Source organism: Meriones unguiculatus, chromosome 9 (assembly GCF_030254825.1).
Source record: "Meriones unguiculatus strain TT.TT164.6M chromosome 9, Bangor_MerUng_6.1, whole genome shotgun sequence".
Taxonomy (NCBI): Eukaryota; Metazoa; Chordata; class Mammalia; order Rodentia; family Muridae; genus Meriones; species Meriones unguiculatus.
The window spans coordinates 4,378,294-4,406,281 of NC_083357.1; the positions used below are offsets into that span (position 1 = coordinate 4,378,294).

General features: G+C 38.4%; 1 protein-coding gene and 1 non-coding gene across 29 annotated transcripts in view; one reads left to right on the top strand and one right to left on the bottom strand.

Annotated features, from left to right (window-relative positions):
• The window catches only part of Slmap (sarcolemma associated protein), a 119,777-nt gene that overhangs the window by 62,382 nt on the left and 29,407 nt on the right, over window positions 1-27,988 (bottom strand). For all 28 annotated transcript variants that reach the window (XM_060390730.1, XM_060390727.1, XM_060390732.1 and 25 more), the window contains exons 2-3: window positions 9,210-9,357; window positions 757-829 (exon numbers count right to left, since the gene is read on the bottom strand). In XM_060390730.1, coding sequence (XP_060246713.1) covers window positions 757-829; window positions 9,210-9,357 — 221 coding nt within the window. The remainder of the gene's footprint in view (window positions 1-756; window positions 830-9,209; window positions 9,358-27,988) is intronic.
• Window positions 23,994-24,121, top strand: LOC132656670 (small nucleolar RNA SNORA71). Its single transcript, XR_009594386.1, has one exon. It is a non-coding gene; the product is annotated as a small nucleolar RNA SNORA71 (small nucleolar RNA).

Genomic DNA, 27,988 nt, shown 5'->3' on the forward strand with positions numbered 1-27,988 from the left:
CTACTCATTACTCAACTTTTCCTTAAACTCTGGGTATTCTGGCATAATCAAAATCATGTGAGCCATTAGTAAAATATAGACTGTCATAACAGGAAGCTCTTCTGAAACAAGGAAACAAGCATCTAGCATAGTCAAGGCTCTCCTTAAATTTAAAAGGAAAAAGCATTAATATTTAAATACTTCCCAGCCCCTACCATACTTCACAATGACAATCTGTAAAAAGCCCAGGATATACTTATGTTTACCTTTTAAACTCTAGACTTCATGATAGGACTTGACATCCCTTCATATAAAACATAAAATACAACTTTGGGGGGATTTAAAAAAAAAAAAAAAGCTCTCAAAAATATTGACTATATTGGCATCATCAAGTTCTGGAAGACAATGACACCTACACTAACTCCATAGGCACTCGGTTTAAAGAGCTTTATAGTAAACATATATCAAAAGGAATACAGTTATCATTCACCATATCCTGACATGTCCTAAAAATCACAAAAAAATTATCCATTCAAGTATACATTGTAAAAGTAGATTTAGAAACAAAACAACCTTTACCTCTGATACATTATTATTTACTAGATTTTCAGATAATATAAAAAGCAAGTAAACTGAAGTATATAATATGCCAAAAGGTACTATATCAGGTTTTTAATATGGTAAAGCAATCTCGTAGTATTAACAGTATATCATCACTCTGAATATTACCAACCAAGAAAATTGATCCAAAATTTCACAGCACTAAATTATACTCACTCTGAGCGGAGTCGGGCTTCCATACCATCTGGTAGAAAAAGTTTTATTGTGGAAACAATACACCCATGGGTAACTGGTTAAAACAAATAAAATAATTGTTTAAAAATATGAAGCTTAGTGGGTCTCATATCTAAACTTGTATTTCATTCTTAAAAGTAATAATTTCTAGGAAAGTAAATAAATCTAGTAGTTTAACGACAGTATCTACGACCTTGGAAAAGCTTCTAATTCCTTAACACAAAGGAAAGTCAACTGCCCAGTGTACAGAAATAATAAGGAGTAGAGAGGAATGAAACAGTTTTGTCCCAGTTTGTTTACATCAAACCTAATATACTACCCTTTAAAAAGTAGCCCTTATTCTTAATTACCCTGTCTCCAATATGTCCCCTCATTAGACTTTGTCCTTGATTTGCAGTGTAGATGGTGAAGTTGAGGAAACCAAGCCTGCGGACAAGCGCGGGCACCTCCCCGACTCTTCCCGTGCACAGCTGCTCTGACTCGCAGAGGAGGCTCTCCAGGCAGCTCTCACATGGCTGTTTTCCTACATCCCCAACACCTTCTGATAAAGTCATGGCAGCCCCTCTGTATACAACTCACAATACTGCCTCTCACTCCTTTTCCTCCTGAGGTTTTCAAGAGACAAACCTCCCACATACAGCGACTGTACAGAGGACTGTGTCTTTTACAGAAAAATATGCCTTCCAATTTAAAGATTCATAGTTTTGATTTCTCTGTTCTTAAAATTCTGCACCACTGACAGTTCAACAAATTTGTTAGTTTACTAAACTGACTTAAAGCTAATGTGGGCAGACAAAAACACACTGTATACTGATTTTAAAAGCAGTACTTAAAGTGGCTGCATACATCTGTCAAAACTCACCAAGCCGCACAAGGAAATTTGCCTATACATATATATATATAAACGTATATATATATATATATATATATATATACACATATATACACACACAATAATTATTGCTCTAAGGGTATAACAGGTTGAACAACTGCAATCATAGTATCAAGATGAAAAGAAAAAGTAATGTAATATCATCTGTAATGTATATTAAATTTAAGGAATTTAGCACAGTTTAGTCAGTATTTGTTTTCAGTAACTAGTTATATACCAGAAGTGCTAACACAGACAGAGAGCCATCGACTAGACATCTACTTCAAAGTTCTGACTGGAACAGCCATTACTGCCATGAATCATCCTCGAAGCTGCTGCCATAGGTCTCTTATTCAGGTTACATGCAATCTCAAATATCTTACTGTTAACAACCCCAACTTTACACAGCTGATCTGTGATGTTCTTTATCTTCTTGCTAACATAACCAAATGCATTTTTTTCCCCAGTAAGCAATGCCCCATCATGGCCTCTCCCTAAGTTCCTGCCTCCAGTTTCCTGCCTAAGGTTCCTACCTTGATCTCCCTGTATGATGAACTATAAGTTGTCAGCTGGAATAAACCCTTCCTCCCCAGTTGATTTGGTCATGGTGCTTTATCACAATAGAAGCCCTAAGACAAACAGTAAGTACTTTTACCACTGAACCATCTCTCCACCTCCCTGTGCTGGAATTCTCAGCTGGGAAAGACTTTGATCAAACTCCAGAGCAAGAGATTCCTTTTCCTCCCATATTATCTTAGTTTTCCCTTCTGCCCTGCTTCATTCCGTCTATGCCCTCTCTCTACCTCCAGACCTTCAGATTTTTTGCCCAAACCTCTCTTCCCTTAAAAGTACCCTGCATCCTCAGATCTTTATTCCAAAATCTCTTATCTTATCCTCCAACTTTCTTGTGCCTCAGAATCACTTCACTTAGTCCTTAAAATATGCTGCCAATTGTGCCCTTCCCTCAAAACTTCATCTCATTTTTTAACTCTTACCTCCTCCCTAATATCCTAACTGTTGATACGAAAGGAGCAAAAATTGAAGCAAGATGTCCCCTTTCCAGCAGTTTCAGATCGCCAGTGCTTAGAGCCTAACCCAGGGACTGTGATGCCATTACACAATTAGCACCTGGCTCTTCGTGGCCCCCAGCATTTCCGTCCAAATAGCTAACCTCACTGAAGGCACATGGTATTATAAAATTTGACTTCAGCTCCTATGAGTACCACTAATTAAACATGTACGTTCTCAAGGCATAAGAGTGGTAAAAGTAGAAGAACAGCTATTTTGAAACAAGAAGGGCATTACCAACGGGAAGGGGCAATAGAAGATAATTGGTGAATATAACTAAATGTTTCAAATACATGTACAAAATGTAATAAAACACATTATTATACCTAATTAAAATATGCTAACAAATAGCTTTTTATAAATTTACAGGAAGAAGAGGTGGATAAACTATAGAATCAAACTGCAGGTCCAGGGCCAGCATGTGATACATCACATCAGGAATTCTACCAGTCAGCTAGACGACTCTAAAGTTCAGCAAATGGACTAATACATAAACCAATGAAGTGAACCATGGACTAATACTGACTAGGCAGTCAAAGTTCATGTCTGACTATGCAGCTAACCGTATCTGCAAGAAGAATTCATCTCAAGTAGATACTCAGAAGCATAGAAACCGTAATGATTTTTCAGATTAGCAACAGGCAAACACTGAAAACAATGTAATAGGACTAGGCATGGAGATAACCTAAGACCCCTGCACAGATGTAGCCCATGGCAGTTCAGTATCCAAGTGGGTTCCATTGTAATAGGAACAGGTACTACCTCTGACATGAACTGATTGGCCTGCTCTTTAATTACCTCCCCCTGAGGGGGAAGCAGCATTACCAGGCCACAGAAGAAGACAATGGAGCCAGTCCTGATGAGACCTAATTGACTAGGATCAGAAGGAAGGAAAAGAGGTCCTACCCTATCAGTGGACTTGGGGAGGGGCATACATGCAGAGCATGGAGGAAGGGAGGGATTGGGATGGAAGGAGGGAGGGAACCACAGGGGGGAGGGGAATACAAAGCAAATAAAGTGTAATTAATAAAGAAAAAAAATTTAAAAATCAAGTAAAAAAAACAATGTAATAGGCATGTTTTAATATTTGTATTAATCAACCTGGTATAGTAGACTTTTCCCAAATATTATGCTAAAAAGTGTTAACAAAAAGGAATTAGGAGCCACATGGTGCTGACACATGTCTTTAATCCCAGCCCTTGGGAGGCAGAGACAGGCAGAGCTCTGAGTTCCACACCAGCCTGATGTACTCAGACTGAGTTCAACTGAGTCAAAAGAAGTTTAACAAGTTTTTATGTGTATTAATTCTGAGCTTTCTTTGCAGATGAGAGACGAAAGAAAAAGCTGAGAATATTGCTCAGTGGTAGAACAATTGTCCTGCATATATGCAAAGCCCTAGATTCAATTCCCAGGACAAAAACAAAAGACTTAAAGGATATTTGTACGGTATTAAGATACATTTTCCAAGTTTATCTGGCCATCAGCCCCAACCCCTTTCAAACACTTTCAGAGAATCTGATATTATGAAAGAAATACTTAGAATAATAATGTTCTAAAAAGTCTATGAAATATTTTAAACATATTTTGCTCTCAAAATCACCACAAAAAGGATTGCTACAGTTCATACTCAAAGACTAAGATAATTTAAATAGTTTGTCCACAAAAAAATGGAGCATCAGAACATTGCCACATTAAATATACAGATATGCTAAATCAGATATAAATTTCATCAATGTTAAATATGAAAAACAGGTGTGTACAAACAGAGGCAACGAAACACACGTGGAAGAACTACTTATATCGACTCCATGGATACAGACTACTAAAAATCAAAGTAACACCAGGAGCCGACTGCCACTGTTTCTTTTCTGTTACCTACACAGACCATTTATTTTGATTTTGAGATTTATTTACTTTGTGGTATGCACTCAGCCTCTATTTGCCTCTTCAGACAAATGCCAATTAGGAGACCCATATTCAGTTTGTTTGGTTTAAAATACTTTGGAAGCCTTCAGATGAGAAAGAGGAACAATGGGGTATATTATATCTGGCTTTGCCTCTAATCATTCTCTGTAGAGTAGAAAAGCCAGTACCATTTTATACATAGCAGTCATCTGAAGAACGGAAGACTGACAACAAGAAGCAAGAACAACAATGGAATCCTTTAAAACTCAAGCAAACATTTTAAAAAACAAGATCTGAATCAAATATTAATATTTCTAGACTGAAATAATTTGCATTAATCTATTTTTACCATTTGAGATAAAGTAATTGTTAAGACTTTCTATCTTGAAGATTTTTACTTTTTAAGGCTTCTAATTCTTGGGCTTTAAGAGTTAAAAATGCAGAGAAAGGTAGGTGAATCAACAGTGCTTTCATTCTAAAATTAAATTAGTATTCTATCATTCTGTCTTCTCTTGAGAACTGTAGTTTAGTTACCACAAAGCTTTCAACCTTCAACTAGTTTTTAAAAGACTTATGTTTTAGTTATGTGCATTGGTGTTTACCTGTGTGTGGTTTTGTACACACAAGCGAAGATGCCTGACGAGTCCAGGGGACAGTGTCAGATATCCTGGCGCTAGAGTCAGACCTTTGAATCTGAGCGCTTGATGTGGACACTGAGAACTCAAGGCTGGTCCTCTAAGAGCAAAACCTGCTCTTAACCACTAAAGCATTCCTCCATCCTCCTCAACTACTTTCTTTTTAAATCTTAGCTATAACTCAGGTTTGTTTTGATAGTTGTTGTTTCCCAAGTACTGAGATCAAGTTAGGACTTCATGCCTACTGGGCAAGCATTCTACCAATGATTTAACCCCTACCAACCAAGCTCTTCCTGATACAGGACAGGAGATATGAGTGCTTCTATTCTTTCTCTTTCTTTACCAGTTTTCAGAATGGCAAATGATTTCTTCTAAGTTCTTACAAAAGTAATAAAAAATCCAGTTCCCTTTTTAGTTTTAATATAAGCTCATCAACTTAAATGTATTTAGCATCCTTAAATCCAATGCTATTATAATCTGATGTTCAAAATACCTGCCTTTTCAGTAAAGAGTCATTCATGCTAGTTCCTAGTCCTTTTAATGGGAGGCCAGCAATCTTAGACAAATAATTTTACTGATATGACAAAAATCTTGTAGGCCTAGATTCAGCAGCTGCTGTTTCTCCAAGTCTTATTTCAAGTTCACCTAGTTGATACAGTCCTTTTTCTCAATATTCATATTTCACTATTTTATTTCTCTTAACATACCATTAGTAATATTACTACGGGGCTTGTTCTTTAGCCCCTACCCAAACAGAATTTCTCTGTGCCTGTCTGTCCTGAAACTTGCTCTGTAGACCAGGCTGACCTCAAACTCAAAGAGATCCACCTGCCTCTGCCTCCCAAGGCCTAGGATTAAAGATGTGTACCACCACTGCGTGGCTAATGTATTCTTTTTCTTTGCTTTTTACTTTGGGCCATGAGATATGGTGGTGCTGTGGAGAACTTGCTGGCTGCAAAGCAGCATTGCTAGGAATAATGTTGAAAAAAAAAAGGTGATTATGTCTAGGTCCCTTTAAGAAGATCTCAATAGGGAAACAAACCAGACATAAAAATAAAAAGGAGGTAATAGGTGTTGTAAGAAATAAAAACCAATATGGGAATTTTCAGTGAGCATGGACAAGGGAAGGCTTTATAAATTTGAGTCTTTGTGTGTGTGTGTGTGTGTTGAAAGGAACAAACAAAACAAGATTAGAAAGCTGGAAATAGAAGGAAAAGCCAGAATAAAGAAGAAAGCACACATACAGAAGAAAGCTGGAATAAGCTGTGAACAAGAAGAATGCACTCCAGAGGCAGAGGCAGGTGAGTCTCTTATAAACAAAAGACTGGCCGGTTTTATATAGGAAGTTCTAGGCCCACCTGAAGAAAAGAGCAAGAAGAGAAAGAAGGAGTAAAAAATGGGGGCCTATAAAGACAGCTCAACAATCAGAGCACTTGCTGCTCTTCCACTGGACCTGAGCTCTAATCCCAGCACCCATGCTGGGCAGCTCACAATCATCTACAACTCTAGCTCCAAGGATCCGACATCCTGGCCTCCAGGGACATACAGGTGCAATTTTTTAAAAAGAGAATGTACAGTTAAAGGCTTTCTGAATGCCAGGCCCCAATAAATGTTGTCTGACTAAGGGACTTGTCACATGTACACGTGGCCTCTCCTTTCGTGAAAATCCTCTTAATTTCTATTTGGTGATACTGTAGATATAGAATTCTTCAAGTGATATAAAGCTCATCATACTGCTGTTTAGCATTAAAAAAAATCTATAATTTTTCCTAGCATAAGCTTGAACAGGTAATACATGTTTTCTAATATACCTGTATCTCAACAGCCTCCAAATTAAATAAACTTTGTGGAGATGATGAATTTCCAAAGCATTTAAATGACAAACATTTTTATTTCATAAGTTGGTAGAAAACAAACATTCAAAGAAGCCTTCAGAAACCTACTATTGGAGAAATAATACCGTACTAATAATTATACTAAATCTTCTCCAGTCATAGATGGGGAAGAGAATAAAAGAACTAGAAAGAGGTGCAAGCTGCATTCTGTAATCAACCCCCTGTAAATCTGCATATATACCAGCATATTAAAGGCTTTGCTCAGCATAGCTTAACTAAGCTATTTTCTAAAACTGGCAACTACATTCTTTTATCAATTAATGCCTAATAAATTTTGAGAACCCTGTATCAATAAGTAGGAATTTCCTGAAGGAAATACATGTACTCAAAGTCTCTGTGGGCTCCTTACATCTGAGACTCCATTTACTTGAGCCTAATTATACTACAACAGCAGCAAAGTAGGTTTGCCAAGTGCTGCCCTTCTCACTGTGACAGCAAAATGTGAGTTCTCTTACTATGGAGTCATCAACGCTTTGTATCATGATTCAGCCTCTACTTTACAACTGTAAATGTAGGTTGACTCTGTACAAATTCAAATACCAAAACACAACTTAGAGAGGAGGGAAAATAATCTAACAAAAATAAGGCTACCATTATAAGGGCAATGAAAGTTTATACAGGGAATGCACACAAACGAGTCAGCACTACTGCCAAGTTTTAACGTACTGTGCATTGTGCAGTATAATGCCAAGTGCACTGCACTGTGCAAAATATCAGAGTCTAATGATTTAGGGCATCATCAGTTAAGATCATGCTCAGAAAAGAAAAGGAAAGATTTGCCAAGCTATTGTTCCATTGTCTGAATTAAACTAATAAAGTGTAACTGCCCTCTTTTGGTTTGTAACAGAAATGGTTTAATTTTATCAATCAGCCATTAGAGTTCATAATCAGAGAGTACATAGTGAACTAGTTAGCGCCAGGGAGCTTTAGAATTGTAAAATAAATAATTTTCAAAAGCAGTTGATTCTTTAGCTAGAGAACTTCCAGTTTCAGGGACTCTAGCACAGGAAACCTTACACTTGCGTTCAGTACTTCTGCTTGCCCTCATGGCTTTTCCTACTTCTTGATGACAGATCTCTGATTTCCTTGGTGATAACAATGCACAGTCAACCCAAGGAGAGAAATCAGAATTGATCCAGATCAACCATAGATCTCCTTTTTCTCATTTGTCACTTATTGGGTTTCTTTGGTATGTGTGTGACCTATTCATGAGGCCAGGAACACATAGAGAAATATAAGCTTGGAGCACTTTCTGTAAGATTGACTTTTACACACACACACACACACACACACACACACACACACACACACACACAAAAGGACACAAGAGAGCATTTTAGCCCCACGTTTTGCATGGTATGAGAAAAATGATACCTAGGTTTGCAGTTATCACCCTGTGACCATGAGATAATCAGAAGCATGTTAACAGTTTAACACTATGTTAAAGAGAATAGAAAAAAGAACAGTGAAGACCTTAAAGCCACAATGATTTATTTTTAGGATAAAACACGACATTCATTATACTATTTTTATGATTTTTTAGTTGGGTTACAGTGAGCTTCACTCTGTCTTTCTCATCCATGTGTCTGAGCACAGTGGACCAACCGCTGCACTTGGAGTGTGTTTACCCACTGCCCACCTGTCTCCTCAGAGCCAATTTCACTTCTGCTTTTATGACTGAGTTCCACTGTATCATCTAGTTCACTAAACAAACCGTCTCCAGGCTGCTCATCAAGCCTCAGTAACTCCTGCTACTGATAAGAACTCTCTACGCTTTAAGTTTATCTTAGCTGGGTATGATATCACGGCAACCTGTGCTTCCTGATACAACAGCTCCCTATGTTGTTGTTGTTTTTTTTTATAACATAATGAAAAATATCCATAACATATTTTAATTTATAATTTTAGAAAAGCAAAAAGGAAGTAGGTAACTTCTAAAATTTTTGGCTTTGTATATCCATATTTAAATCGTTTTTACGAGAATGTAATGTTTTATAACATAATAAAGAACTTTAAAACTTATAAAGACAAATGACAGGAAAAACTGACTCATACTCTTACCTTTCCGTGTATTCTCTGTGACATCTACCCCAAACTGGATAATGTCGCCAGAAAGAATTTCACATGGTGGACTTTCTTCAGAGCCTCGGCTCAATCTCTGACTATTTATAAAGGTACCATTACTACTTTTAGTGTCTTGGAGATAAAACTGAAAAAGAAACAAATGCAAAAAGCAAAAGATTAACAGTAATAATCTCAAACTTACTTTTTAAAAAGTACTGTCAACTTTGCAAACTACTTCAAGTGCTCTTTCCCCTATCAACTGAAACCACTCAGTTCAGTTAACACTCAATATACATGAAAATAAAAACTTAAAACTGGATAGCTTAAAAATCTAACTGAATATATGGTGTAACCACCTTATAAAACAGTTTGTGTTATGTCCTTAAAGTGTTAAATATAAAATTAGAGTACAACCCAAAACTTCCAAATCTCCTTGGTATTTATCCAAAATAATAGAAAACACGTCTTCACAAAATTTGCATATAAAAATTCATCATAACATTGTTCATAACAATCAAAAACAGAACTGAAATGTCTATCAACTGAATACATAAACAAATGCAGCATATCCACACACCAAGTTATTATTGAATACACAAAAGAATGAAGTATTGATGCATATGGGCCTTCATTTGATGAACCTACAGAAGAGAACACGAAGTAACAGAACAGAGTTAGGAATGAGTGCCTGTAATTTTAGCATTTGGGAGGCTTAGGCAGAAGGATTATGACATCCAAGAAGGAAAGAACCTGTCTCAAAAGACAAGGAAAAAGACAGGTGATGACTGGAGGTGAAAAAGACAGCTCAGCGACACAGTGCTTGTCAAGCATACACTAGGCCTTGGATTGAATCCCAGCAAGACAGTAAAGGAGGTGACAAGGGCAAAGCAGCTGCAGTCATCACCAGTCTCCAAAACCCCTATATTGGATCAATCCATTTACATGAAACGTACTGAATGTGTGAATACACAAAACAAAAGTACAAAGATGGTTGTACGGAACTAAGGTAGCAGGGTGACTGAATGACATATAGTTTGTTTTAGGAATAATGGGAAAAATAAGTAACAAGGATGTGGTTGCACACCATGAATGCACTAAATATACTAAGATATACACTTTAAAAGGTGAATTGTAATTCAGAAATAGCAGCCCATACCTGTAATCCCAGCACTCTGAGTTTGATACCAGCCTGAGCTACATAATAGCTCAATGACAGCCAGCCTGAACAATATAATGAGACCTTACTCAAAGAGTAAAAAGAAAAAGCCTATGATATGGATATTAACAGATTCATATATAAATAAGAAATGTAATGGTTAAACAAGTTAAATTATCTTTATAAAAGTTACAGAGGTAACAGGTAATCAAAGATTCAAATAATATATCAGAAGAATACTTTCCCTATTACTTCACAATAACTTTGATGTTTTAGTGTGCTTTCTTCTTCCCACAAGCACTCTCCCAAAATTAATCACATCAAAGGCTAGTACTTTGCTAAAAACATAAAATTTACATTTCATTTCATTTATTTCCAGATGATAATTTAAAGACTACCGTACTCTCTATAAATGACTTACTCTGCTTAAAATTTCAACATAGAACAACTGCTGACTTTGGCTAGAGGTCTGTACACTTAAATATAGATCATTAATAAATTGTTGCTATTTTACAAATCCATTTGAAATTTACAACACTTAACATTTCACACCAGGAAGACAAGGACAGGTGACAATGTCAGGAAAGAACATTTATTCACAAAACCTTTTTCAGCATTAGAACTTACTGTATAAGAAAAATGGAAGGGGAAGTACTGTACTTCTAATATATTCTTAGGAAATGTGGCAATAAACGGATTCTGGTTTAAGTTTTCAGAATTTATACGTGGAAAAGTCATAAATAGCTAATACAAAATTTACAGTCGCTTTCAAACTTCAAATAGTAATCTGTTAGCCAATCAAGTCAATTTGTAGAACTGCAATTCTATTTCCTTAATGTTTAGCTTTATGTTTAAATGTGTGTGAGTTTTGCATGCGTGCATATGTGTGCACTAGGTGCACACCTGATGTCCACAGAGGCCTGACAGGGTGTCTAACCCCTGGAACTGGGGATGCCTGTGAGCTCTTATATGGGTATTGAGAATCATTTCTGAGTTCTTCGCAAAAGAAAAATATGCTCTAAACCAGTGAACCACTGCTCTAACCCAGTTTCCTGGGTTAGAAATTAAAATTAAAAGTACATGGAACAGGGTTTAGTACTATTTATTAAAACTGTTGAAAAGCAAAGAAAAATATATACACATATATTATGGGTGAATATCTCATTTGCCTTCCACTTATAAATAAAACTGTGACAACTTTTCAATTAAAAAATAATACGTCAGTATTTAACCATGTTCTTTCCCTTCTGTTATTGTTTACTATATTTCTTTTCAGAATACACCATGCTATCTTTGGTCTCCATTTAGGTGGAACATTTCACTTCTTTAATTGCCATTTTTCCTTTGTTTTTAACCTTATGGCTTCCAAACACCTTAGAATAAAATATAAAGTCCTTTCTACTGTAGCCTAAGAGGTGGCCCTGTATGATACTGTTCCCTCTGAATTCAGTTATTCCAGGTCTTTCCTTGACACACTAGCATTCACGCATAGCTCTGAGTATGTACTTTCATTTCACACAGACTGAATTTCCTTGAAGGTATATCTGCTCTTGGCAGTTGTGATGGCTGGTTTTAATTGTAACTTGGCAGGATCTGGAATCCCCTGGGACAAGAATCTCACTGTAGGGTGAAGGGGGATCTCTGGGTTACAATGGCATGTGGGCATGACTATGGGGGATTGTCTTATGTTAATTGATATAAGATCCATATTAATTGGGAGCATTGCCGTGTAAGTGAAGAAAGTTAGCTGAGCACTAGGATGCACTGATCTCTTCTGCTGGCCTTGACTTTCTCACTATGATGGATGACTGTAACCTGGAACTGTGAATAAACCTTTTCTCCCTTGTTTTTGTCAAAAAGGAAAGAAAATAAAATGGAATTAAAAACAATGGTTCTGCACTACCTACAAAAAGAAGGAAAGAAAAAATGGAATTAAGAACAATGGCTCTGTTCCACCTATAAAGCAACGTTGTTACTGTCAGGTCTACACTACACAGAAAGCATTGTATTTACTCTTGGGTTAGCTTAACTAAGGATATCAACTTGTTTGCAAGGGACCACAGAGCCTATGCTTACAGCTCCTGAATGCTTTCATAGAAAGCAGTGTATCAGTTTGTCCTGTCAAACCAGATATAATTTTGTTATGCTTTTTTCCACTAAAAAAAAAAATTTGAATCACATCTGAAAATTTTAATTAGGGCAGATTTAATTATCCTTTTTTCTTAGCACCCTGAAGAATACCCTAATTGTCTCATTGTCTGTACTAGCTGCTAGGCATGCTCCTTGATATTCTAAACTTATAAAACAACCCCTGTGGCTTGAAGACCAAAGTTCAACAACAGTACTTTCACTGTTTTCAGGCTTTAATTCTTCAATTAACTCTTGCTTTCCCAAGTGAGCTTTAAGCTCCCTAAATCATGAATTGATGGTCATTCCTAACTGAAAAACTTTCTACACCAACAATGTCTTTTTTTAAAATCTCTGATCAACCAGCGCAGTCACAGCACTATCCAATCTGTATTATCTAACTTCACAAAGTTCCTATTATAAACTGATTCCATAACTACATTCATTGTACATTACTTTCAAAGTAGAATATTTAGAAGCTGAGAATACTTTCATCCCTATTATAAGTGATACGTTGTTTCTTTTTAACCTTTTCTATGTTGAAAGGCTTTTGAAATATCCAAATAACAAAAAGAGCTGAAGCTTCCAAACAAAACGCAAGCATATATATGTGGTGTGTGTGTGTGTGTGTGTGTGTGTGTGTGTGTGTGTTGTGTGTGTGGTCTCACAGGTAAGCACAGATTCTAACTGCATAGAGAAGAGGTTGTTTTGTTTATCCCTCAAGACAAGCTCTGTACCCTGGACTGGCCTCAAACCTGGCACCAGCAGAGGGTGAGCCTGAACTTCTTTGGCATGCACCACCCCCCCAAGTGCTATGTCATGCTGGGAACCAAGTCTGACAGGCCCTCCACTAACAGTGCCCCACAGGGAAGTCTTCTAAATGTGACCACAGAATGAATTCTGTGTATACTGCAGATACTGGAAAAAACACACACATTTTAATCTACCTTAATTATCATCTAAAATCAAACACTGAGACAAAAATCCAAAACCCCACAGACATTTACAGAAAGAGTAGGTAGCAGGATACCCACATGGCCCTCAAAACAAAACAAAAAGAAAGAAAACAGCCACATGACCATATACAGGGGAGTTGACCAGACTTGAGAATCACAAAATACCTGCTAAGTATTTGGGGGAGAGTTTGGAGGGCAGTGAGAGAAGAGAAGCTGAAAACGGAAACATTTAACTCAATCCAATAACCATTTAAACTTGGTTCCCAGTTGAACCCAGAGCCCTTCTCAGTGAGAAACTATGCTCTAACATTCAGGTAAACAAGCTCCCTATGGAAATTCTTGAAACCAATCAGCCAATCAAAGCTGCCTTCCAAGACACGGCTCCTCAAGGATGGAAAACTGCTGGAAATGGAACCAAAAGTGATAACAGGGACAACAAAAGAAAAGATCCACAGCTAGTGTGTATGTCTTTAATCAAAGCACTCAGGGAGGCAGAGGCAGGTGGATAACTGTGAATTCAAGAGCAGCCTGGTCTACAAAGCAAGTCCAGGACGGCCAAGGCTACACAAGAACCCTGTCTGGAGGGGAAAATAAAAGGAAGGAAGAAGGGAGAGAGGGAGGAACGGAGGGAGGGAGGGAAGAAGAAAGAAAGGAAGAAAGGAAGGAAAGAAGGAAGGAAGCCTACAGAACCAACTTTACAACTCCAGAAAATGGGCAAAGACTTAGGGCAGTGCAAAAACACTGATTCAAGAACAAGATAACATAACAGCAAAGTAAGCCAGTGCCAAACACAGCATATTTTCTCTCAGATACAGAGTTTGTGTCTTTATACGTGTGTGTGTGTGTGTGTGTGTGTGTGTGTGTGTGTGTAAGTGGATGAGAAAGAGGTCTAAAGAGAAAAGAGGAAATGATGGGAAGAAACATACATCATGTTCTCTTTTATGGAGAACTTAGATTTTATTACATACACACACAAACACACACATACATATATGACATGACAGCAACAGGCGAACTATTTGGGGAGAAGAAAAGAATCAACAGGAGCACAAAGATAAGGGGAACATAAGCAAAGTACAGTGATACCCATGCATGAAATCGCCAACAAAAGCCCGTTATGTCATACACTAGTAAATATGTGTGCGCCATGTACTGTAACTTTAAAATGTGTTTTTACACAAGGAAAAGGGCGATTTAAAATAGTAACAAGTGTCATATCACTTACCTTTTAGGCCTGCCTACTCTTCAGAACAGCAGAAATCTGGACAGTACCATAGGCATTCCCAAATAGGGACTTTGGTACCTGGCTCCAGAGGGAGCAGGCCAGACTGGAATCACAAATTACTGTGTAGCTTAACCTCTCTGAAAGTGATATGAAGGACAAACGTAGAACTCACCCAAACCAGAAAAGCAGCTGCTACTTTATCTATCACCAGTGGTGCCAATTAAGAAAGTTAGAAGACATAAGTCAACCAATGTTATGCATTAGTAGGAAAGGGAATCTCACAGTCATCTCAATTTATGCCAAAAAGGCATTTGACAGAACATAGTATCCTCTCATTAAAACACTCAGGAAGGTGGGGCTAGCAGGCAGCTTCCTAACATGGAAACACACTGCCTGACCTTCCTACACAGTATTAAGAGTAGCAACTTAACTTCAGGTAAACCTAACTGCAGATTAAAAGCCATTTGTATGTGACACGGTGGATGAAGAAAGCCAGTATAATAAAAATAAACACCATTACAATAAAGAGACAGCACTGGAAAATCATAAGGATAGACAGCTGAAAAGAGCTGAGAAACAGAAATGACTTAACAAAAAGCAGCAGGGTGTGTGGCCGTGTGACTGGGGGTGGGGCATGCAGACGTGACACTCAAAATAAGCCAGACAGCCCTGGTTAAAAAAAAAAAAAAAAAAAAAAGAAGAAGAAGAAGAAAAAAGGATTGACAGCCCTACATAAAGAGCAGACCCACAGTGCTCACAAGCCCCAATTCCAGGGTTTGGGTCACCACAGAGTTGCCCAAATGCGTCACTGGTTGTGTCTCCTGGGCTGTCTGGCTTGTGCCCCATTGAGAGAATCCATTACCTAAAACTGAGTCACGCAGGATGGCCTGAGAGCAAGAATGAACTGTCATCAAGACTGAAGTCGGCCTGCCACGGCCGCAGGGTGAGACGGTGAGAGGCAGTTATAGAGAGTGGTAGCTGGGCTTCAACAAACGTAAAATTCGGGAACAAGAGGCTCAGCTCGGGCAGTGATCATAGAGGGTGAAGTGACTGTCACAGATGCCTAGGAGCTGACCTTAATCATCTCCTGGTCCTCCAAACTCTGCCTGGAGCTAAGGGACTCAACCTCTAGAACCACCTATATGCCAAGAGATTCACTGCTATAGAACATGACTTCTTAAACTGTGAGCTGTGATCCCCATGGCAACCGAAAAGGTTTCTGAAAATGCAACAACCAAACATTAATTCAAAAGCAAACACATCTGGCAGCACATGGTAGCCTTGGTTCTTCAACACGTGTACTTTATCCTGAGCATGCAGGGCTAATACACACTGCCTGAACCTTTGGCTCAAATTCAAGGGCAGTGCAGGAGCCACACAAATAATTTTGCTCTTAGAGAAACACAATCGTTCAAGTTCAGTTACAGAAAACAAGAACTTTAAGCATTTTCCTACTACCATTTCTTGACACAAAAGCATCAAATTAGTATGTCTGTGGATTATTTTATGTTAGAAAGTTTGATTTTAAAAACTTATGTTTGTATTACTGATTTCAATTTCATAACAATGTAATTTTGGCTTGGAATTAGGATAAAACTTTCTCAATGATTTCTGAAAAACCTTAAACATATTTCTATCATTTTTGTCCTGTATCATCTATTCAAGTGGTATTCTTAGTATTGGTGATTATAAAATCAAAATATTGATCCTTCCTATAAAACTCTGAAGATGTTCTAAGCCTTATATAGTATCAGATACTCAGACATAATTCCATAAAAATAAACAAGCATAGAGTAGAGTCTTATCAGTATGCAATTTGGTTTTCATCCTTAATAAATATCAAAATCACATGTATATCACAGACTTATTTTAAATTCACTTTATGGTTTATTTCAAGTAAATGTCTGATTTATATATTGATTCTAGATGCTTACATATCCATGGTCACATACAAATTTAAGTGACAAAGAGTAAGGTGTGGAAAAACTATAAAAAAAAATCTGCTGCAGAAACTAAATAAAACTCCAGTGAACAACTGACTAGCCACAGCTTTAACACCCTCAAACGTGGTACTGAGCTTTAACAGATTCTACTGCTGTGCTATTGAGATGGTCTCACTGTATAGCTCTAACTCCCCTTAAGCTCACAGAAATCCGCCTGTCCGGCTTTCAAGCGCTGGAATTAAAAGATGTGCGCCACCACACCAACACTATTAACAAATGGGTTTTTTTAAGATTCATTTCTATTTTTCATAATTTTTTATGTTTTGAAATTGTAATATATTTACATCATTTCACCCTTCCCTTTCCTCCTTCCAATCCCTCCCATTTGTTCTCTCTAATTTATGGCCTCTTTTACTTTAATTGGTCATAGTGGCGTGTATGCATAAATACAACAGGTTCAGCCCTGTTATATTTGATTTGAAATCATATGTATATGATTTCAGAGCTGACCGCTGGGGTACTGGATGACCAGTTGAGAGCCCTTCCCTAGGGAAGACTATATCTCCTGCTCAGTACTCCTTAGCTGCCTATAGTTCCTTCTCTACAGTTGAGAGCCCCTTAGCCTTCCTCCTTCCATGTTAGCATGTCTGGTGTTATCACTGTTGTTGAGGCCTTGTTTAGGCAGCCACTATGACACCTCTGACCCACACAATGATCAGCATGACATGCTAACTCTAAGGGTTGCTGCAATAGTGGTAACCAACTGCACTTAAGAACTGCTCAGCAAGAAAACCATACCAGATACTGGAAACCTAGCCAACTACATAGTGCGAGGAAAGTGGATCTCTGATGAGAACCTACAAGTGTCACTTCACTACACCAGCCTAAGCCTAACAAAACTCTAAATATTTATCCTTCTATCCATAGATAAGTGTAGTTTGCAAACCTTATAAAAAAAATTCTCTTTGCAAAAGACAGAGACCATTCCAGAAAACCTCAAGTGGAGAGAACAAGAGATCATACGGTACCCAGTCTCAAATGATACATCTACAACACGATTCCTGCAACCTAAGGCTCGGGAGCATAGCAGACGAGAGAATGTGAAAACTCTAAGAGCCTGAGGAACCGGACGCTTACTGTGAGATTGTGTCTCCTAGAAATGTCAGAGCAGCTATACCAGTGAAATTACTTAACAAATTCTTAAAGCAAATATCTCAGAGCTGCTCTTGCTCCCCAGAGTTCCCATGCACTTGGGACACAACCCCTTCCTAAAGCATAAACCATCCTGGGGAGTATAAACTAGGAATCTTGACAAAGAGGGAGAACTCACCAGACCGCAGACTGTAATGTTACCTGTGACCAGCAGAGGCCACTGGTGTACTAAGAACTGAAGCTAATATGCAAAGACAGCACTGGCAGACCTGAGTTTGGAACCGGATCTACTATATATAAAGCCAGCAGTGAGAGAGAGTCCTGAAGGCACCAGCCAGGCAATCTAGCTCAATCATTGAGCTCCTGGTTCAGTGAAAGACCCTGTCTCAAAGAACAGAGGCTGAGTGGGCTGGCGGGATGACTGAGTGAATAAAGGTGCTTCCCCAACCCTGAAGACCTGCTGTCAGGCCCACAAGGTAGGAGAGAACCAATCCCACAAGCTGGCTCTGACCCTCATATGGATCTTATAGCTCCTATATGCATGTACACACACAGTAAAATGAAATTTAAAAATTATTTCAGATCTTATCTGTAAACCACATGGGTGCCTAGGCCACAGAGTCCAGAAGGATCAGATCCCCTGGAACTTGGAGTCATGATGTTTCTAAACCTGGTCTGCAAAAGCAACAAGTGCTGTTAATTAATTAATAAGCCATCACTCCAGCCCCCAAGTTAAAAAAAAATTAAAGAAATAAAAATAAAAGTAGAAAAAGATATAGGGAGAGAAGCAAAACTGAACTGACTTGTGCACATGCATTATGGAACAGGCACACATCATACACACATGTGATAACAGTTAATTGATTCATTAGCTGTGATGAGTGATAAAGGAAGACAACAGACTTCTACCTCTCGCCTCCACAAGCACATGCATAAGTCACACACACACACCTACCTCTGAGATCCCAGGGATTTACTCAGGTTCAGTGACAAATAGATCTCAAAAAATAACGTTGGGCATGGTGGCACATGCTTTTAATCCCAGCACTCATGCAGAAGTGGCCAAATCTATCAATTTAAGGCCAACCTGGTCAATATGGTGAATTCCAGTCCAGCCAAGACTATAGAGTAAGATCCTGTCTCAACAAACAAGGTAAAGGGACTGGAGCACCACATGATGACTCACAACCTGTAACTCCAGTTTCAGGGGAATCTTTTTGTGTCTTCTTCTGGCCTCCAAGAATACCAGGTACACACATGATGTGTGCATGTCTGTATATGTGTACGTGTGTGTGTGTAGGCAAAACACTTTAAATCTTTTAAAGATAAATACGGTATAGAGTGATTGAGGAAAACACCCTCTAACATCAGTCTCTACCATGCACACATTTAGGCACTTGCTCTTGCTCACACACATGTACATACAGAGATACCATACACATGTGCAGAGATAACATACAGATACACACAAAAGTATAAAAATCATTACAGAATACTAAAAACATATCCTAAAATGATAAAAAAATCTATATATGAAAAAATTTCTAGAAGTATGACCCACCAAGAACTTAAACCAAGAGGAATAAATAGCCTTAACATAACAAGTAACACACTAAAGAGATAACAGACTCTCAACAACAACAAAAGTCCAGGATGAGACAGATTCACTACTGGATTCTACTGGACCTTTAAAGAACTGCCACCAGTGCTCCTTACCCTGTTCCATAAAATAAAATGGGAAGGGACACTACAAACTCAATCTATAAAGCTATTTTTACCTCAATACCAAAATTAGACAAGGACACAACAAAAAAAGAAAACCACAGACCAAACTCCCAGATAACAACTCTCACTAAAGAGCCAGTAAAATGGTTCAGCAGGTGAAAGTGCTTTCCAGGGGCTGGAGAGAATAGCTCAGCAATTAAAGGGTACTAGCTACTCTTCCAGAAAACCTGGGTTCAATTTAATTCCCAAGACCCATGTTGCAGCTCACAACCATCTGTAACTCCAGTTCCATGAGATTTAAAGCCCTCTTCTAGCTTCCGCAGGCACAAAGTATGTACATGGTGCACAGACTTACATGGAGGCAAAACACCCATACACATAAATTTAAATTTTAAATTTAAAGCACAGGCTAGAAAGATAGCTCAGCAGTTAAGAGCACTGACTGCTCATCCAGAGGACCTGGCTTTAATTCCCAGAACCCACATGGCAGGTCACAATTGTCTGTAACTTCAGTTTCAGGGAATGTAGTACCCTTACACAGCCATACATGCAGTCAAAACACCAATGCACCTGATTTTATTTTTTTAATTAAAGCACAAGTCTGAGGTCTGAATTCAATTCTCAGAATTTAATTCTACAGAAAAGTGGAGAAGTGACTCCACAAAGATGAGCCCTGCTCTCAGTACACATATCATGCCAGGCATGCACATGCACAATAATAATAAATAAAAATTTTAATTCTCAATAAAAGACTTGCAAACTAAATTAAAAAACCATTTCAAAGATCATATACCATGACCAAATGGACTTTATTTATGGGATGACAGGATGGATCAACACACACAAATCAATATGTAATCTAGCTCATGATGATGAGAATTAAAAAACAAAAATCACATAGAATCTCAAAAGACTTTTGACAAAGCTCAAATCCCTTCACGATAAAAACCCTAAAGAAACTAAAACTAGAAGTACTATATCTCAACATAATAAACACTATATCTAACAACCATATAGCTAACATTATATTAATAGGGAAAAATTTCCTTGAACTAAACGATAAGGATGACCACTCTCTCTAAACTTATTACAGATCTTAAAGTCTTCAGCAGAGCTAAGAAAAGAAGGCAAACCATCGCTGTTTGCAGATGACATGATTGTAGACTTAAAATCCCTGCAGAATCCATCAGTAAGCTCTTAGGTCTCATAAATAATTTTAGCAAAGTAACATGATACAAAATTAGCATGCACACACACACACACACACACCGCCACTTTTCCATTTACCTATCACAAACATGCTGAGAAAGAAATCAGAGGGGGAAAGCCATAGAACATCTTTCCACTAAAGAAAATACCTAAGCACAGGCCTAACCAAGGAAGTAAAAGAACTGCAATGAAAACAGCAAAACACTGAAGAGGGGTTGAAGAGATGCCTCAGTGGTACTCTTGCAAAGGCCCTAAGTTAGGTTCCCAGAACTCAAAAAGGGCAGTTCACTACCTCCTGTAAGTCCAGTGCCAGGGAATCCAATATGCTCTTCCTGTCTCTCAGGACATACCATTGATGTACTCCACACATAGGGACATCAATGTGCATAATCTTTAAGATAAATCTTTAAGAACACTAAAGCAACTGAAGAAGACAACTGAAGATGGAAAGATTTCTCAAACTCACATTCACAGAAAAATACTATGAAAATAGCTGCATTAATAAACATGGTCTATAGAGTCAATGCATAAAATTTCAATGGTACTATAAACAGACCTTGAAAACAAAATCCTGAAATTCCTGAACAGACAAAACAGTCATATGAAGAAAACAATACTGAAGGTATTACAATACTTGACCTCAATTATATTATAAAGATCCAATAACAAAAACAGTATCATACTAGCAAAAAAGTCACATGGACTAATGGACTAGAAGAGAGGACCCAGAACTAAACCCATGAATCTACAGTCAACTAAATTTTAACAAAGGTGTCAAAAAAAAATGTGGAGAAAAGACATTCTCTTCATCAAATGGTGCTATGGCTCTCCATAGAAAGGAATAAAAACTCTGACATATGTAGAAAAACAGAACTAGAAGACCATCATTGTAAGCAAAATAAGCAGCTCAGAAGACAAACACTGCAGGTTTTCTTTCATACACAGCGCACACACACATTGTGCTGGTGAATTCACTGTCAGCTGGCCACATTTAGAATCATCTACGAGACACACCTTCAGGTAGTTCTGGGAAGGTATTTCCAGGGAGGTTTAAATGAGAGAAGACCCACTCTCAAAGAGGGCACGTCATCCCACAGGCTACTGGTGCCCAATGAAAAGAAAAAGAGAAAATAAAATGAACATCAGGATTCATTTCTCTTTGCTTTGTCGTGTATGGTAAACATCAAAGAAAAAAATGGGAGGCAATAAAGGGAGGAAGGCACCTGCACCAGTGCTGCTTGATTGTCAACTTGGAGGCATCGCCATGGAAACAAACTTCCGAGCACGCCTTTGAGGGAGTTTTTATACTGTGTTAATTGAGGTAGAAAGACTGACCCTAAATGTGGGTACACTATCCCACGGGCAGTAAAATGAGCACCAGTATTTATTACTCTCTGCTTGCCGAGCATGGAGACAATGTGAATAATCGCTTTATGTTCCTGCCATGCCCTCTCCTCAAGGATAGACTGTACTCTCAATCTGTGAATACAAATAAACCTTCTTTTCTTAAGTTTCTTTTGTCAGGTATGTCATTACAGCAACAAGAAAAGTAAGAAATATACCTAAAGTTAAGAGGTAGCATAAAAGCCACTCCTGATGAGAGTCTAACAGACTAGGATCAGAAGGAAGGAAAAGAAGACCTCCCCTACCAGTGAACTTGGGGAGGGGCATGAGTGAAGAAAGAGGAGGAAGGAAGGATTTGGGAGGGGAGGAGTGAGGGAACTACAGGGGGGATACAAAGTAACTAAAGTGTAATTAAAAAAAAATTAAAATAAAAAATATAACAAACAAAAAACAAAAAAGTGTAAAAAAAGAAGTAGCACGAACAAGAGAAGGACAAAAAAAACGTTTTCTTTTATGTGTTATATACAATATATATGGCATACATACTTATGTACATACATACGTGTGTAGAGAGTATGTGGTACAGAAGCAGAGGGGGACAATTACCAGGGAAGGCACCAATTGGTGGGGCAGGGCAGAATATGAGCAAAATATGGATACATATATGCACACATTGTCATATTAAATTTTTTTAAAGAATAGCAGCCTCTCCCCTTAGAGCAGGAACAATATAAAAACACCTAGCTTTACCATTATTTTGGTACAAAACATTATACTAGAACTTTTTGCCGACGACAAAAAAGACAACAAAACTTTAAAGGGAAAGGTAAAATACACTCATTCAGACATGGCGTGATCCTCTATCTAGAAACCCCATAGCTTGCACCAAATACCATTCAAGCTAATAAATTCCACAAAATTGCAGCGTATAACGCTGACCCAGAGAGCTCTTGTATTTCTCAGTTACAGCCCTTCCCCCCTCCTTTCCGCTTGTCGGTCTGTAGATGGAACCAGGCCTTTGTACACCCTAGGCAAACGTTCTACCATTCAGCCACAGCTCCGGCTTAGCAGCTACACTTCTACATGCCGGCATGGGCACCCCAAAAAGAAATTAAGAAAGCCCTTCCACTTAAAAAGACTATAAAAGAATAAAATACCTATGAATAAATTTAGTCAAGCAGGTAGGTCTCCGCAGTAGCATTAAAAGAAGCTGCACTAATAGCTACCACCTACAGACCCCGTGTGACGTGCAGATACTTGATGTGCATCACTTCCGATCCTCATAAGAAGACTATCAGGAAGATATTAAAATCTCTTTGCAAGGATTAAAAAACTGAGACTTGGGTATATTAAACAAATTAGAATAGTCTCATAGCTATTGCTGACTTGACACTATGATTCCAAAACAGAAAAACACAACACAACCTTCCTTCTTAAACTAAGCACTCTCTGATCTTTAATTCAAAGTTTCTTATACAATCTCATAAATTATGAAATTTTATTGAAGCAAAGAGAATAGTTAGAACTCGCTTCAATGTGAATCCATTAGGTCACGTCATCTTAGTTTACAATACTTACTGAGCACCCGACTATACAGAAAAATCAATCATATACACAGAAACACAAAAAAGAAGTCAGAGAATATGAATCAAATAGCCAAGCTCTGCAAGACTGATATGGAATGCAGATTGGCACAATTGTTTCTAAGTCACACTTATGTATGAGGATGGTGACTGGATTGAGGAGGCAAGGAAGAGGAGAAACAGGTACAGCAGGACATTTATATAGTTATGACCCAGCCCTAAAGAATAACAAAAACCAGAGGAACGAGGGCAAAAATCCAAGACAGAACATAAAGGGGAACCTTGGCACCAACAAAAGTTGAGATTTCTTAAAGCAGAAGGCACAAATAAGAGATTTAGTTAAAATATTAGTTTAGGTCCCTCTTTTCAAAATCAACTGTGGGCTGCCTGTGCCCTGGTTATTGATACTTCAGTAGAGGCTGTCAAAAGCCTTTCCCTGTGTTTGGAAGGTATGTTCCTGTCCTTGTCAAACCCTGGTGCTTTGGAACACATCTTCCTTCTCACAGCCTCAAGGTCTCCTAGCTGCTGAAAACAGGCTCACTGGGTGTTCTCTACCAACACCAGGCAGGGCTCCCTTACAGAATAAACAACTTCCGGGCTTAGTTTTGCTAGTATCTCACCAGCCCCAGTCACGGCTTCCTGTGGAACAACCTTCCCTGATTTCTGTGCAGAGGAGAGCCTCCAGAAGGCTGTGTGGTAGAAGACTAGTTTTTTGGGAGTTGGTCTGGTGCTACATATGCAAATGCTGATTTCAGTGCCTTGAGATCTGGTTACAGCCATGTCATGCACATTGTTATAATACTGAACTATCTCCTATAACCACATGATGAGATGGTATCTTCCCCATTTACCCCTGATTGGCTGATTAAAAGGCCTATTCCTGGGCAGGGCAGAAGGAGGTAGGCATGGCTAAGGTTCTTGGGCTTTGGGGACAAATGGATTATGGGAGAGAGAAACAGGAAGAGGAAGAAGAAGGAGTGAGAGAGTCGCCCTGGATTAGCATGGGAGATGCACATGGCCAGCATGGATGGAGGAAGTGGCCCAGATAGAAAAATGAACAAGTATTTATAGAATTACGGATGGGAGGTGGCCTGGGATGGGGCTGGGAGGTAAAGGTAGTTTAGAGGGTTAATATCTGCCCTGCCCCAGGTATGATAAGGCTATTCTAAAATCTATCAGGTGACTGTGTCTTTTATTGACTGTAACAGCAGGTTAGATATACCGCTGTAATAATTATAGGGCTAATAATAAACATCGTTAGACCATACCATTACATTAACAGCAACACTAACCTTTTCTCCTTGCCTCCCAGGTGTCTGTGGACACCACCTGGCCAAAGAGTAGACAACAAGACTACCACACAAAATGAAACTGCAGACACTGCCCACTCAGAACATCAGGAATCGGCTTGGACTCAGCTTAGGAACTGGCTCAGGCATGGGAGACTCCGCACACAGTCTCGACACCAGGACCTCAGAGGGCTGCTGTGTGTGCCCGTGTCCACCTGCTAGTGTCTGGAATGACTACAGTAACAAGAGATTTTCTATTGCACTTGTTGCAAACTTTTCTGCTACGATTATTAAAAGAAAATCGGATTTAAAAAATTATTCTAGTTGTACATAGTAGTGTAAGCCTTTAATCCCAGCACTTGGAAGGCAAAGGCAGGCGGAGCTCTGTGAGTTCGGGGCCAGCCTGGTCTACACAGTGAGTCCTAGGACAGCCAGGGCTACACAGAGAAACCCTGTCTTGAAAAACTAAAAACAAACAAAAAATTCTAATATCTCTGATGATATAGCAGCTCCAGGGAAAATGAACTGCAGTCAGAGTTACTAGGAATAAAAGAGTTCATGACTTGTTCCATTCTGCTACCAATAACTAGTCCCTTCTTAGAAAACACAGTTAGACTTTACATACTCAAAGCAAACTGTAATATTTAAAGAATTCCTCTGTCAATATTTATGGCCAAAGTCTGGAGCAGATGCTTTTTTCTTTGCAAAAGTAAACTTAATAACTATATATAGGTAAATAAATATAAACAATGATACAATCCATAAAAAATCTTATCTGAGAAAAGACTACCTTATCACGGTGAATGACTATTTGGGCTAAAGGAAATAGACTCCTTACAAGGTGAAGTGGAGAGGCCCCTGATTTTCTGCACCACATGACTCAGGTGTTCAAACTCCAATCTACTCCCAACATTTACCACTTCTCAGAATAAGCAGTACTCCCATTCTTTTAAAATTTTGAACTGAAATTCAGTAACAAAGTATTATGTTCAATTTCTACCCCCATTTATGGCTTAAGCATGGATACTAAACATATCCGCTAGGAAAAATTTGACAGCCAAGTTGGAGAAATTCTCCAAGTTGAAGAATTTTTCTTTTAATTAATTTCACTCATTTGTTTGTTTTGAGATAGGTCTCGCTATGGAACCTTTGGTTGGTCTCAAACTCACAAAGATCTACCGCTCCTGTCTCCTGAGTGTTGTAATAAAATGTGTGCACCACTATGCAAACTTTTCTTTTAAAAGAATTGATTTCTGGGCCAGTGGGTTGGATCAGCAAGTTAAAGGGGTTTGCCATCAAGCTTGACAACCTGAGATCAATCCCTGGAACACACACAGTAGAAAAAGAAAGCCTCCATATGAGCCATGTCACAGACGAATACACATACGCACAAACTAAATAAAAGAATACATACATTTTTAAAGAATGATTTCTTTCACCTCCATGAAAAGCAATACCATTTCCACCAAGAATTTAACTATCTACAAGTTTTAGTCACACAAAGCAAAGCCAAACAAGGAACTCATTGCTAATGACAACTCACAATCATTATAATCTGTGTTACGCATTTACTACATGCTTAGACAAGCTCCTCTGCATACATTTTTTTCCACTTAAGGCACTTGTTATATTATCCCCACACTACAGTAATAACTGAGAATCAAAAGAAACTAAGTAACTTGCTAAAAGTGTTCCTAAACTAGCAAGGGTGAGAAAGGTGCATTTTAAATATTTTGTTTTCCTGTTTGCTTCTGAAACAAGATCCTACGCTTCCAGGCTATGCAGACTTCACACAGGCTTGCCTTCAATGTGTTATACAGGCAAGGATGACCTTTAATACCTGGTTCTCCTGCCTCCAACTCCCAAGAGATGGCATTACAGATGTGAGACTTTACACTGTTTTAACTTCAACATTCTGCTCTATTATCTTCTGTTTCTCTCAAGCCTCTATGAAATAGGAGTGATTTTATTTCATGCATCAGTAAGATAAGGCTGACAAACTGGCCAGGTGGCAGATCTATAGTAGTGATGGGGAAAATAAAATGATCAGATCTTCTGTTACAAAAACCGTCTGGAAAGACAAGCTTTAATATTATTGAAATAATGTATATACTACTTCATACCAACTATTTGACACACAGGCCTAATAAATTTGGGTTTTTCATAGACTCAAAAAAGAAAAACAGAATTTGAACAGGAGTAATCTGCAAGGTGGTTAAGACACAGGTTTTCAAACCAAAATTCCAATGCCAAATATGAGATACTACCATGTGATTGGCTAGGTGGTCTTCACGGGCTCCCAAAACACTACAGACTATTATATTTGCTCTTGGATACCCACCACCATAGTGCTAGAACAATCACAAACTTGAAATAACTCTAAAGCCCATTCACAGTGTATGATAAGCAGGGCCTGGTGAACATGCCTCTAACCCAAACACTCCAGAGGCGAAGGAAGGGGAACTGCACATCTGAGACAAAACAACAGCAAAAATCCACACCATAACCATCTGATGAAATATAATGCAATCTTCAGAAATAATAAAATGCAGCTGTAGTACCAGGATTAAAATGTAATGAAGGTATTATTTATTTTTATAAGTCAACTATATAGATTACAGTATTAGGAAACAAAAACCGAAAGAATGTACACCAACAGTTTACAGTCCTTATCACCACAAAGAGAACCTAAAAGAGTTAACTTTTACCTTAAGGATATAAAACTTTATTCACTAAATCCAACAACTTCTTCAATGAGCACATTATGGTCATTAGTGGAAAATAATGTAAAAAGGTAAATGGGAAAGGAAAGAAAAAGGCTGAGGAGATGGTTGGGACTTAGTTCGGAGCCCCAGCACCCACTGAAAGTCATGTGGTACGCACTACAATACAGCGCTGGAAAAGCAGGCCCCTAGAGCCCGCCGATGGAACCTGATCCAAACAGGTGAGCTCTAGGTTCAGTGAGGAATCCTGTCTTGGAAAATAAGGTGGAGAGCAACAAAAGGCACAGACCCCCAACATCTGGCCTCCACACATACCATGCACCTGAATGCACACACCACACACA